A 14,857-nucleotide genomic window follows, 5' to 3' on the forward strand; every position below is an offset into this window, starting at 1 on the left:
ATATATATATATATATATATAATTATGTATTTTTTAAGTATATATATATATATATATATATATATATATATACACTTAAAAAATACGCAATTATTTTAAAGTTATGAGGTAGAAATATTATAACAAATTATAATATAGAAACTTTATACATTCTGTAAAGGTAAAAATTTTTTAATAAAAAATCGAACAGTTTTTGAAATGTAACATATTTATGCTTCAAATTTTGATTTGTTTAATTTTCAACAAATATACAGAAATTTTATTCTAACAAAACTTCTGCATTATTGCTTATCAATATGTATATATAATATAGATATACGATTGCTTTATATGTATATATAAGTATACATATAAAGCAATCGTTATAAAACTTTTATTAATTTATGGTGGCATTATTATACAATATTTATAATGTAATGTAATTATCTAATGTGCTTATTTACAATGTAATGTGCTTAAGGTTGTAAATATGCAATATTCTGGAAAGCTAAAATTTCTGTAAAGGAAACAATTAAAAAAAATTTGTCTAAAATTATTTGGGTTTATAGATAGAAAATGTTATAAATTTATTAATCCATGTTCATTTTTTCGTTACTATCTAAACACAATTTTGGTTCAAACAATCTTGCTTTTGTTTTCACATAATTCTGCAATGCATCGTAAAATACCGTAAAATAAAATCTATGGATGATTATTGGTATAGAAAGTAGAAAAGTTTATTTCAAACTTCGGTTAGCACAAAATGAATTTGGCACTTCTTGTAAGACAGGCACACACGTTGCTTACAAACAGTTAATACATTGTGGTACACATTGTAAAGATACCTACAGCACGAAAGTGTACTGTAATATTGCAGGAATATTATTTTGCCAAATTAAAACATTTCATGAAATATTCTACAAAGTTTGGAATAATATTTCCATGTTCGCTCTTAAATAAAAATATTTCTATAATATTTTTCAAAATACTCCTAAAATATTTTTAAAAAACATTACCTAGTAAGCAAAAAATCATTGTTGCAACGTTATTATAATGTTATTCACTAAAATAGTAACGTTTCCAAATATGTAGTTTTTAACGTTGTATACAACATCATTGTGACATAATGTTTAATGACATTTAAAAAAACATTTAATAAATGTTTAAAAAATATTTTAATAATATTAGGACAGCAATATTTAAAAATATTTATGATACATTAAGTTACAATATTTAGAAAATTTATTTAAAATCAATATTTTAAAAACGTTGATCAATGTTTCTTGCTTACTGGGTAAAATCATATCCTGAAATTATATTGTGTGATATTAAAAGAACATTACTTCTTATGTTATATTAAAAAATAAGACTTTTTTCATATCGCATAGTATTAGTTTACAGCACAAAAGTCCAAAAAACAACGTTAATTACTTCATAAATTATTTTCCTGATCAATGTATTCAGGAATCAATAGACAAGAAAATGATATTATGGCTTTTGTAGCTATAAATAGCCCTTTTAAATATCTATAAGCGAATTCTAATGATTTGAAGAATTAATTGAAATAAATCCAGTATCTATCTATCTTACCTCTATCTATCTTAAAACTTTGTAATTATATAATTTTAGAAAGAGAGAAAGAGAGAGTTTTTATAACACTTATTTTAAATAAATATATAATTTTGTAAAGAGGTTATCTTTTTTTAAACAAATTTAATTTTTTACATTTACTTTTGTGGACGGTTATATTACCATTCCTGTTCTTTGACTCCATTATGCAGTGTTACTTATATCTATTTTTACAAATATTTAATGTAATAAATATTTCATAACTTGAATTTAATAAATAATACTTCGAAACGTTAATTATTACTATATAAAGGAAAGAAAAGGGGAGACATAATATCACCTTTTCTAGTATTATAAAAATTCACTGTTGCGGTTGAGTGTGAATAGTTACTGATAAAATTGCTATTTTGCGGCCACAATATCTCTTTTCATTTTATAATTCATAATAAGTTGGTAGAAAAGCAGTTTTTCACAATCTTTACGATGTTTTTCAAACTTTTATGCTGTAAATTAGTACTGAAGGAATGTGTTGTAAAATAGTAACTTTTGATTGCTGAAAATTGCGTTACGCAATCTTATACGCCTTCCTTCTGCTGATAATCATGCGCCTGCTTATAAATTACTAGCCACCTAATTAGCGGTAGCGCATGACAACACAATTGTATTATCAAAAAAGTATATAATATGTGTAATATTTCAAAAATATTATTATATGCGTGATTAAATTATGATGTGGCACCAATAGTTTGCAATATTTTCTACAAAATATTAAAATTATTATAGTAATATTGAACATTATTAAAATATTCCTGCAATTTTGCAGCAATATTTTGCTGTAAGTGAAAAAATAAACATTATATATCGCCAATATCATCACGAAAATACATTAAATTCAAATACGCTGTTAGCTTTTTTATGTGCTTATACTTCACCTAGCCTTCATATCTTTAAGGTATATCGATTCAAACGAAATGTGTTGTACATACATTTGCAATCGATCGACATGTAAAGCTGCATGGAAAAAATTATTTCGTCCGATAAGCGCTTCTGACAATACGTCTGATATGATAGCAGTACACTATTAATTGCATAACAAATTACTAGAGTGTAGCATTCGGTTTTGTTTTCTACGCATACTCATTCTCTCACATTTTTTTACAGTTAAACTACGCAAGTAATGAAGAGTAGATACAAATATCAATCAACTGTCAAAAATTGTATCCAGAATTGCGCGTACATAACATTTTAAATATCATAATATGGTATATCTTTTTATAAAGGGAAGGGATGTTTATAAGATTTTCGGCTCTATTAGAATTTTATTTTAAACTATCAAAAACGTTTTTATTATTGTAAAAGTTTTAGGTAATTTTAGCTTAAACAAATGTATTTAATTTGTTTATTCTGTAGTTAATCAATTCCACTTTTATCACCAGCACGTCAATTTATATTATCTCTTTACATATGTGTATTGTATTCATATCGATGTTTCAATGCAGATTTTACTTCTAGGCTAGGGCATATGGAAAAATTTAAATAGTATAACTTAAACAGTATTTTACTGTTTTAATTGTGATTAGTTAATCCTAAAACATCTTATAGTATTTTGTAAAAACTATAAGAGTTTATAATATTATATAAAAATATATAAACTTTAATGTGTTAACTTTAAATAAGTCTAACATTATGTGAAAATTGCGCATAGAGAAAAAGTACCAATATTGACATAAGTTCTTAAAATGGCATCTCTTTATTTCTCAGAAACTAAATTGTACTATATAAATAACCGATAAAAACATGACCTGCTTATAAATAATTAAAGAAAGAAAAACTTGTAGTTCGTATATTTATGGTTTTTTTTAATTAGAAAATTTGCTAAAAACAAAATCTTTAAAAGTAAAAATTAAATTTTCACAATTTTCTCTTGCAAATTGCATAGTTTAAACAACAGTAACTAAATTAATCATAATATTAGATCATTTTATTTGTTTGTAGTTTTCTAGAACTGCTTTGTTTACATTTTTCTTTATCATATTTTTCTTGTAGTGTAATTTAAGAGGATGCTAAAGATAGATTTGTTTTACCGATAAAATGCAGTAATTTTTGTCCAACGACTATGTCTTATTGCTTTTATAAATTTGGAAATTTTTTTCCAAAATGAAAGTATGCATTATTAGTAGTATAAATTGTGGAATTTATGTGGAAAACGGGAAAAAATTTATAATTCACAGTATTTTTATCACTTCTCAATAAAAAATGACATGTAGCGTTATCACATTATAATAATATTTGCTTGATATAAAAGATTTGTATTTACAAAGATTACAGGTCTAATAATCTTATTTATGGCACTATAATCTTCTATAGTTCTATTCCCGTTGCAATCTCCAAAAATTTTTTACACTTGAAACAAAAGAATTATATGTATATTCTAGAGAGTTCGAAGAGAGAAAGCAAAGTCTGCTAGGTGCAAAAAATACAAACGCGAACAGATTGAATGTCACGCTGTTAAAGGATCTGATAATGGACAGATATGATATAGTATAAAATTAGTAACTTTGAAATTACACGGAGATCACGGAAATTACGAACATGTGGGTTTTTATTTTAAATTTTATACATATTAAAAATGTGTATAAATAATCTACAAAATTATAAATAAACAAGCAAATGTATAGAGATAAAATGACCAAAGAGAGTTGGTGATGGAAATAGGATTAATTAATTACTTCTTCTTCTTTGTGTAATAGGCTTCAAAGCTTATTTTTTCTTTCTTACGTATATATTTATGATGCGCAGTCTAAAATTTAAAATACAAAATATTTTTAATATTAAAAAAGGTTAAAAATATAGAAATAAATAAAATTTATAATTGCATCTTTGATCTAGCACGCCAATTGAACTGTGATTGTACATACAGCGACTGTACAATACAGTGAGTCACAAAAAGATTGCCATACTTTATTTTTCAATGAATTTTGGAATGCAGGTTCTTACAAGGTTTGGAATGCAGGTAATTGATTGGATTCACAATAACCAACCCAGGAAGGTTGGTTATTGTGAATCCAATCAATTACGTGTACCGCTCGACAAGCAAGACTATGTTCTGAAATCGAAAAATAAGTGTTGTAACTTTTTGCATTATATGTATTTGATCACAGAAAAGGTGTGTGAATCTATTGAATAGGTATAAAGATAATAAGGAACTAAAGTAACGACAAAAGTAACAGCTAAATTTTTTATTACTCTAAACATGTAACGATGTTATCGGTATATTTACAACCGTAAGTTAGTCTTTACAAACAAAAAAATAACGAAATTATTACTGAAAGAAAATAGTAAAAATGTAATTATGTTACAAACACGTTACTTCCAAACCTAGATTATTATACCAAAATTACATTTAAAAATAATATTACAAAATTTTAATGATTTAAAATTTTTGAAATTAAAAAATTCAGTATTTTTTAGTTATTGTAGCAAATGAGCAATATTTTTTGTAACTCATAATATTTAGCATTTAGCTTGTCTTGATTTCTCATTTTGTTATTAACAATTATTTTATTTGAAAAGATCAATGAAATTTATTGATATCGAGCCGATTATTATCGCATATTGTTTAACTGTCAAGCTGCGGCTTTAGAAAGATCTCTTAGCCATTTTTAGTAAATGAAAGAATGTTCAATATATTTACACTCAGGTCCCTAGTTTTTTTAGATGAAGCAAACAATTTTTTTATTTGATACGTATCAAAGCGTATCCATAGAATTATGCCTCACGCATTTGTGTGTTAAATCAAAATCGATTTGGAATTGTAAGACAGTACATATTTAATAAAGTAATTAAGTTCAATCGATCGTTGTGGAAAAGACACGTGTAATACAAGTATTTGCTATGATACATTATGTAAATATGTTGCGAGATTTTTTACATGAATTTCAAGAAAAATTATTTAAAATAACATCTGAATAATTTTTTTTCCCGTGTATATTTGGGGCTTTTACTTTTTCTTTAAAATAACTACAAATTTTCTAGCTTAAAAAAATGTATTCTTTTTTGCAGCGATCAATTTATCGGAAAATTAATGAAGTACAAAATTGCGATAACGCAAAGCCGAAACTTCGGTGATTTTGTAACATCTACTTTATGCAGTGACAGTACTGCTTCATACCGCGATTCAGACACCTGGCACTCGTAGCGTAAGGATTGATTCTGCTAACTTCGCTATCAGATAAAGTGTAATTACCGTCGCCAAAATACCTTATGGTTACCTCAAAGTTGCCATTGCCGGGTACTGTCTGAATCATGTAGAAATACGCGACGCTAGATGAATTATTCATACCAAACTCAATCACCTGGTCCACTCGGTGCACCTTCTTTAGTTTGAGTCGTGCGCACAGTCGTCGACCTTTCTTGTCCTTATAACTTTTCACGATACTCTCAACATGATCCAGAAACTTCTGCACGCCACCAATGGCAATTTTATCGTTAACGTTAATCGACTTGAACGCTGTGCAAGTGCACCAATGATGAGCCACACCCGCATCCTGGCAGCCTCTTTCTCTGGGAACAGGCGTGAAAAGAGATTGACAGGTGGAACATCCTGAACTGGGATCAGCATCACCACCTCCACTGATAAGAACATCGCGTAACATCTCATACAAATCAAAAGGTGAGGTAAGTCGATTTTGATTCACCGCAAGGGCTCGATAGGTCTCGGGGTTTTCTTGACGAAACCATTCAGGTAACCAGATGTAGATGTATGGCAATCTCTCTTCGTACCAACCGGCAAAGGTATTGCGAAACTCTCCCCAGCGCATGCCATGATCGCTTAGAAAGATTACCATCGAGTCGTTCAATATTCCCTCTTGTTCCAAAAACATAAATTTCTTCAACACGCGAGTATCCATCGATGAAATACCATTCATGTTATCATGGCTGATCGTGTTCGTCCAGAAAAAACCGAAATATGGCACGCTAATGAAGGTTTGGGCAAAGTTTATAGCGTAGTTAAAGATTCGTTCGAAACTCAACTCAGGACCAGTACAGTACTTCATATTAAATCTGCAAACAGTATAAACAAAAATATTTTTAGTTGACACAAAGATCAGATTGCTCCTTGGATACTAATTACTAGAAGTTAAATTTTGTTACCTTTTTTTGATTTTGAGAAGTTTTTCGCTGGCCAGCATATAAGGTCTTAGGTAGTAATCTGTAGGCGGTTCGACAAAGCCGACTTTGAGGTAGTTGAACGTGTTGAGGGTGGTTTCATCTTCGCCGTAGGCCGTGACGTAGCCGGCGTTGCGGAAATTGTGCCAAAGAAAGGGGCAGTTGTCGAGTTTGTAGGCCACTGTCGGCTTGCACCGCGAGTATGCTTGCTGTGGAGTTTGACCGGTCAAAATTGCCATTAGATTCGGAAATGTGTTATCGCCGATCTTGTTGTAGCCCTTCAAACAAATCCAACCAGTTTCGCGCAGATAACTTTCAGTTTTCGGCATAGCTCGGTAGAAATTTAGTCGACTAACGCTGTCTATGCCGAGGACAAGCACACTCAGCTTTCTTGAAAAGTTTCCAGACTGACTGCCATTGTCTATGCGTTCGCGTACTTTCTCTGGATTTAAGATCGCGTGAACGTTTTCATATACCGTATTTATCGAAAACTTTGTATTCTTCGTTTTCGCTTTAGGCTTCGACTTTGTCTTGGCTTTACATGATACGTACGCTACTTCCACTTCACGCGGAAGCATCACTTGTCCCGTCAAGTTCTCGCACTGCTTCACTCTATTGAGAAGAGGGAATAGAAAAGTGTTTTTAAGGAAAAATTCTAATTGTATATGCTAAATAGCTTGCTTTGATTTTTTGAAATACAATTTTTTACATCATGAATGAATAGACAAACTAATTCTTTGTCATTTAATTTTTTTTTGAGCTGATTAATTTTGTTAAACCACCCGAATATCTTAAAATAACTCTAAAACTCTCAGTGCTTACAGTGACGATGAAAAACCTTACGTTATTATAGAGTCATAGTTGTTCTTTTTAGGCTTATCCACTTTAGGCCTGACTACGGATGACCAGCAGCAAGTGACGTTGCTATGCAAAGTCTTTATGGCGGAATCGAGAAAAAGAAACACACTGCCATTAGGTTCCCTTAAAATTTGCGAGAGGACGCGATCATTAGGACATTTTTCCAATTTTTCCTTTCTCACAAATTTCGTGATGGACGGATCCAGAGGCTTTTTGGAGAGCATGTGACATTTCGGATTCCATACGAGGTAACCATCCACCATACCTATCACCAAATGTAATACGATATAATTCTATTAAGCTTTTGGTAACATACACAGCATAACATACACTTTATCCAAAGAATGAGAATATCTTCATGACACGAGAAGAAAAAAGTTCTCAACAGACTAATATTAATTTTTGCTTAATCGTATTAAAAAAGTTACAGGAATAGTAAACGATTTGGAAACGATTTACATGGTTGCCCCAAGCTTTGCAGGTGTTAGCTGCCACTAACATTGTGTTTTGACCATTTTTTAGAAACAATTCTATACGTCAAATAACTTTGAATTTTTTGATGATATATTCTGAATTTATGTTTAATAACAATCCGGTTGCATGTTCATATTTTGTTGTATTTATAACATAAATAAGTTTTTATCAAAGACTGCAGTTTATTCATCTTCTTGACTTTTCAATACAAGATAATTTAAATTCTCAATATTGGATATTATATACCTTTTTTTAGACAGCAGATTTCACATTTTGTAATATTTTGATTAACAAGTGGCATCTTCTTCTAAGTTGAGAAAAATGATCAATCAGAAGATATATGAATAAAAAAAGATTCAAAATTTCAAGTTACTTGATTTATAACAAGCTTGTCATATGTTAATAATAAATTTAATTTTTTTTATTGTAAATATTTTTTCAAAGTAAAATCTAGAAATTGATTTTGTTTTAAAGTTTATATTATTAGTATGTAGAACTATATATTTTATATTGTAAACGATATCCCATTTTGGGTAACTCATTTTTAAAACAGCAGAATTGTTTTTTTTTGTTTTTTATTTTTGTATTTTTTTTACTAATTATTTAATAGTGTTTTATTTATGGCAAATTAAAACTCCATACTTGAAAGTATGGAAAGAAATAATATATTGTGTAACAAAAGCGGGAAATCGGCCTTTCTAGCACGAGTATCAAGAGCCCTTACGAATTGACAAGTTAGTCAACGTTAGGTTCGCGAAAGCGACGAAGTGTCCTATATATCTTGTATTAATGTTAAGTGAAAATATTTGCCAGAACTTAAATGACGATTGTACAAGAGAATGTAACACTCACCTTCAACGATGTTGTACGATTTGAAGGACGGATATTGTAGGACGTCATATTCGTACTCATCGTTGGAAACGAGGTAGTTGGTGACAAAGATCAGACATGGCAGCAGAACCAGAACAAGGCTTGAACGTCGACAGAAACATTCGGAGAAGTGTGACCATTTCGCGTTCCACATCATATTGTCGCGATCAGTTTTTTTTCGGGGAAACGGAAAATCAGAAATAATTCCACATAATGTCGTCGCAAGTATCGTCCCCCTTCTGTTAATTTTGTTATATTTTACGATTTCGGTTTATTCTCGTCAAGAACGTCTCAATTGTTCGCCAATTTTATTTGTCCCAACATGTCCCTTGTTTTTGTACGACATCGTTGATGGCGACATCCGTCTTTTCGCGAATCACTGTTTTCTTCAGCTTCTTCGTCTTCTGCTTGACAAGGAAATATAGTCATCGAGCAGTCGTCGCATTTCGCCAAAATGCTAACATGTAATTGAGTATCTCATTGATGAACTTTGTTCTGAAATCGAGAATCCGTTATTTTCAACATTTTGTCATAAGAAATGAAACATTAGCACGTTTACACTCATAATATCTCGGGCATGAAAGCGACCATTTTTTGACGCACATGTAACGAAATAGTATATTGTGTAATAAATGCGGTGAATCTACTATTGTCCATAAGGGAAGTTGACGCACAAGTGAGCAATAGCCCATCCGCACATGTTACACACGATATTTTTTGTTACTTGTGCGTTGAAGTGTGGCCCTTGAATTGACAGGTGAGAAAAGGACCACTTTCGACGCACATACTATACGTGTACTATTACTCTTTTGTTGTATATAGGGAATAGACAAAATAATGTAAATACTGTAACATTAACCAGACATTAAAAGACATTTTTTAAAAATAGAATTACAAAACATTAAAAGACAGTTTTTTTAATTTCTAAAATTTTGATTTTTGGAGTCGTTGATTACAAATCTGCTATTTTTGACAGTAGTTTCAAAATTTTGTTTATAACTATTTTTCGATGTATGATTAAAATTTGCAATTATTTTGAGAGTCATAACTAACGAAAACACTAAATTCTTAGAAATAACTCTTTAAAATGATTAATTAAAAAGTATCAAAGTTTGCCCGCCATATTGTAGCCGTTTTGTATTTAAAAAATCTGACAAATTTGTGATTACGAAAATTATTTCAACGAGATTTTTATTTCTTTTATAGATTTGGACATTTTTTTCAGAATTAAAGTCACGTATTAATGTCAGTCTGTAGACCGGATATTATATCGGAAACAAAAAGAAATACATATAAAATCTTGTGTAATGATGCACACTATTATTGATTCTGATCAAGTTTGACGATGACTCCATAAATATTGGAGGAGAAAATGCTTTTTACTCTATAAAAACTTCACAGTGACTCGATAAGATTTAAGTTAGTCAGTTGTTGGGAAGAACATTTTCGAGTAATTTTTTACTTTATAAAATTTAAAGAATACATTGAACTCAATCTTTTTTTAGTTCTTATTTGTAAAATGATAAATTAAAGATATTAACATTAATGCGATAATTTGTTATTTATTTATTTAAATTTCTAAACATTTAGATATTTTAGATGAAAGTAATTAACATAATATCTATAAATAGATTTTAAAAGAATTTAAAGAAATTGCAAGTGATCTGAAAGATATTTCACCGCCAACTGTGACGACTTTTTCTATGTCATCACTTAAGGGTTAAAGTGGCAAAATATCAAACTGATTAGATAAATGCCGCTTGTACTGCGATGAACTCTCATACAGCACTGATTGTCGCGGAAAGTTTTCAAAAAGGTTTTCAACCTCCAAGATTTCATGTACAACAATTCTAAAAGAATTCTGCAAAATTTTATATAAAATGTAACAGAAATGTTTCTAAAATTTCGTGGCATAAAATGGAACAGAAATGTTTCTAAAATCTATCATACACAATAAATTTAAATCCACATAATAATTAATCAAGAATAAAAAGTTATTATTACATGAAAATGACGTCAGTATTTCGAAAATGTTAGACGTAAAAATAATTATTAAAAATCACTTTTTTATCAATTTATTATTTATTTTTATACCATTTTGATATTACCGCGTAATATCAATGCAATATTAATACGTATGCTTTCATTTTAAAAAAAGATTTTCAAATCTATAAAAGAAATAAAAGAATTTCGAATTGTTGTTTTTTTGTCAGTAAAATAGACGTCTTCAGCATCCTCTCAAGGTTGAAATCAGTTGAAACGTATGTGTATTCAATTAATATGTATATAGTAATTAATGTAATGTACACTCAATCACATTTAATAACTCAAGACGCAGAAGCAACCTTAGCTCCAACTATTTTTTTATATTAATTATTACACCCTATTAATAATAGAATATTACACAAATAAAATATCATTACCCTATACATTATAGATTCTTTTATTATATATATTAGAAATAATATTTAAATTTATGATATTCAGAAAAGAAAAGTCAACAATATTTTGAAAAAAATTTCAGTAATTTCTTTTTGATAACATTTTAGAGAAGTTAATGAGTTTTTCAATAACCTTTTAGGAATTTTTTAACAAGATTTCAAGTGCAAGAATCGCGACATTTTGTTATTCTGAAACTGTTTCAAAAACTGTTGCAGACATATTTCACAACTTTTACGCAAATATTTAACTTTTTAGCTGAAATGTTTCTGAAATACCTAAAAATTTCGATGCTGTATGGATATGTTCTCCTCTTGAGGCCAGTAATTGTGTGCGATATAAAGTTTGTTGCAAACTGGTTTCAATTTCATTTTGACGGATGCACTCTTGATAAGATCTCATCTTGCTCAGTTTCTGGTAACCGAGCGTATTTAATTAATATGTTCTGGTAATAGCTGCGAATGTGATTCGAAACATACACTTTTAATAACTTTTGTTTAATTTTTATTGAAGAATATGTGCTTAATAATTGTATAAACATATAATATAAAGTAATTGCTATTCTAAATAATAAATAAATATAATATCAATTGCAAGTGTTAAAGATAAAGACAAGTACAGGATAAGTACAAAATAATATTATAAAAGATAAATACAGGCAACATTTTAAAATAAAGATCTAGATAAAAGAAAAAGATAACTGATTAAAGCTAAACTATTTTTAAAAATTATTATATAAAATTTCTTTTCATTTTTCAATAGACGAGATAAAACAATATAGAATTTTTAAATTATTTCTCAATTATTTTATAACATATATTTGTTTATAATATTTATTTGTCAATTATAAATTTTAAATAAGCAAAAACACAGATGTTTTGTTAAAAAATTTATTTTTAATTAAAGACTAATAAAAAATTTACATACAAAATGTTATTAGGCATCAAGATCCAACTTTAATCGTAATTAGCACATCTCCATGTATTTGTATAAATTACTTATAATATAATTTAATTAGTATAAATAGTTTAAATTATTAATGATTAATAATGAAATAACATTTGTTATTATTTTTCATACAGCACACATCTTTCAGAAAGCTTTATAAAAGATACCTGAAAGGTATCTCCTGTCAGATATATTTCAGAAAACTTTCTGAAAGGTGTTATGCTGTATAGATTATATTCGAAATTGTATGCGCATGAATTATATCTTTTTCATTTTTTCATTGTCTAAAGAAAAATATTCTACTAGTTTCAAATTCTTGTTTTTGTCATCAATCTATATGGATATAATTTGATCGTGCACCTTCCGCTTATTTGTGTACACACACACACATACACAGACAGAATGAGCAAGAAATGTATACTCTATTATACTCGCGCATTATTTAACGACAAAAAAATCGATAAAATAGATGAGAGTAAATTAACAGTGATCAGCAATATTTTTATCATTATATTTGAAACAATGTTATTGCTATCTAACAAATGATTTAATATTTGAATCAGGGCTGTCTAATACGACAGAATAAAGTGGGACAAGATAAACACATTTCCGTTTGATTATATTCCATAAAAAATCCTTGACTCCCTTGAAACGGAGATAACGTCTTCTGATACGCAATATCATGACAATATTCATAACTTCGGAAAGCGGATAAAATAAACCCCCTTTGTACCACTTCTGTAGGAAGCGTAGGTGTGTAATTGAATATCGGATGTTGAATGATGGGTCACATTGCCCGTTACAGTAGCCGACAAAAGTAGTATTAAAATGTAAAAATGTGACACAAATTGCTTCATAAATATAAAGAAAGTATGTCTCAATAAATCAATATGTGCGTGTAGACTCACATAAATAGTCTGACGTTTTTAGTATTTTTACAGAGAATTGCAATAAAATAAGGATGTTATTAGAATTTAAGTTTTAGCGAAATATGTTAAAACATAATATTATGTGGTATGATTTTGATTGCATGAAGTTAGGATAGCGTATTTTTTAAATCGTGGACAAATTTTAAATAAATTGAATTTTTCTTTAAAACATTCTTGATTTTGCTTAATTAAGCTTTAGAAATAAGCAAGAATAATTTGTATTTTTATTTATGATCAATTTTTTGATAATTTTTGTGTTTTAAGTGTGAAAAACAATAAACTCGAGAATTTTTGTGTTTTAAGTGTGAAAAACCTTGACACAGAAAACTAGATGACAATTCACGAGATTGATATCTCGGAAAGTCGGGAACTTTTAAATCAACGTGTACTCAAAAGATTTGCACAAGGATGCGTTTTTAGCACAAGGATGACAATAATCTTGGAACGCGATTGGTACACGTACATCTCACCATTCGCACGCATAAAATGATTGCGAGAAATAGTCTCGCGAGTTTCCCTTTAATCCTTTCGTATCCGCGTGTCGAATGGGAGGCGGTCGATCGTGGCACGGTTTGACGTGTCCCTGGTACAACGTCGGGGCATGAAAGCGTGAATCGCGACGTCTATCCCGATTTCACGTACCGCGATACGTCTGACGTGCGAGAGGGTGATGAAGCTTGGCAGAACGAGTCACGACACGAAGTCTTACCCCGCTCGTGGCGAGGGCTGCAGCAAAGCAGCGAAAGTTTAATCGAATCGAGCTGGCCGGGTCGACGCGCGCGCGTGCTACTCAGGCAACTCCGTTGCCGACTGATAGAGATTCGCGCATACGTCGTCGTAGTCGTCGACGACGACGACCACCAGCATGCCTCTACTCTTGCGCCGCGCCGCCCCAATGCGACGTCGCAATGTGCGCGATTTCTCACCAGAACGCATCCCCACAAAATCTCCAGTTCCATACTGTGACTAACAATTGTAGTATTAATTTTTTAATTTATGTAATTTATTAGTCATTTAAGAATTGTTTTATCAATAATGTTTGTCTACATAAAAATGATATTGATTCCACAGAATATATGTCGTTGAGATATAAGTATTATAAGGATGTATTACATGTCAAAATATTATCAAACATTTGAAAATTAAACAAAATTTTCTATTACGTTGATAATTGCTTAGATAATATCAAGTCTAAAAGATGATAATATTTTTATAAAGACTTTTAGTGAAAGAAAAGTTGACTAATAAAGGACAGATGCATCATTACTAGTCGTCTTATAGTCTTGTCCATACGACTAAAAGATGGTAATCAAAAATATGGTGTGCAACTCACAAAATATCATGTTGCATATCGTAAAGGCATACAAAAGACTTTACACCCTTGTTACATATGTACTATTTTAAATATTATTAAATATTTTAAATTACTTTTTAAAATTTGTAGATTTTTTAGGTATTTTAAAGCTCGAAATGTCTCCTTGTGTCTGACTTTTGTTTTATTGCCTTTATAAATTCAGACATTTTTTTTCAGAAAGTATATAATATAATAGTTTTTATTGCCAAAAATAAAAGATATATATTTTACAATACTTTTACCATTTCTTAAACAAATATGACGGATG

The 14,857-nt window shown here is 29.6% G+C and overlaps 1 protein-coding gene across 9 annotated transcripts; it reads right to left on the reverse strand.

The window, feature by feature from the left end:
* Positions 1–5,011: 5,011 nt before the first annotated feature.
* LOC105834636 lies at positions 5,012–14,074 on the reverse strand. 9 transcript variants are annotated; one of them, XM_028190367.2, is made up of 6 exons: positions 13,945–14,073; positions 11,637–11,772; positions 8,902–9,414; positions 7,561–7,840; positions 6,703–7,329; positions 5,012–6,612 (listed from the first exon to the last, which is right to left on the reverse strand). In XM_028190367.2, the coding sequence occupies exons 3-6, from the start codon at positions 9,074–9,076 to the stop codon at positions 5,688–5,690; spliced, it is 2,007 nt and encodes a 668-aa protein (XP_028046168.1). In that variant the 5' UTR covers positions 9,077–9,414; positions 11,637–11,772; positions 13,945–14,073; the 3' UTR covers positions 5,012–5,687. The 9 variants fall into 9 exon arrangements, with proteins under 9 accessions (XP_028046168.1, XP_012532728.1, XP_036138483.1 ...); XM_012677274.3 differs by having other exon boundaries at positions 11,637–11,813; XM_036282590.1 differs by having other exon boundaries at positions 13,878–14,073.
* Positions 14,075–14,857: the final 783 nt, after the last annotated feature.

The sequence above is a fragment of the Monomorium pharaonis genome, chromosome 2 (assembly GCF_013373865.1).
Source record: "Monomorium pharaonis isolate MP-MQ-018 chromosome 2, ASM1337386v2, whole genome shotgun sequence".
In the NCBI taxonomy this organism is placed as follows: domain Eukaryota; kingdom Metazoa; phylum Arthropoda; class Insecta; order Hymenoptera; family Formicidae; genus Monomorium; species Monomorium pharaonis.

What these genes read in the sequence shown, in the direction of transcription:
- LOC105834636 (XM_036282591.1), bottom strand. Translation starts at nt 9,076, where the DNA reads ATGATGTGGAACGCGAAATGGTCACACTTCTCCGAATGTTTCTGTCGA. An exon ending in ATCGTACAACATCGTTGAAG is followed by an intron (nt 7,841 to 8,901) that starts GTGAGTGTTACA and finishes ATTTGGTGATAG; the next exon opens with GTATGGTGGATGGTTACCTC. An exon ending in AACTATGACTCTATAATAAC is followed by an intron (nt 7,330 to 7,560) that starts GTAAGGTTTTTC and finishes TCTTCTCAATAG; the next exon opens with AGTGAAGCAGTGCGAGAACT.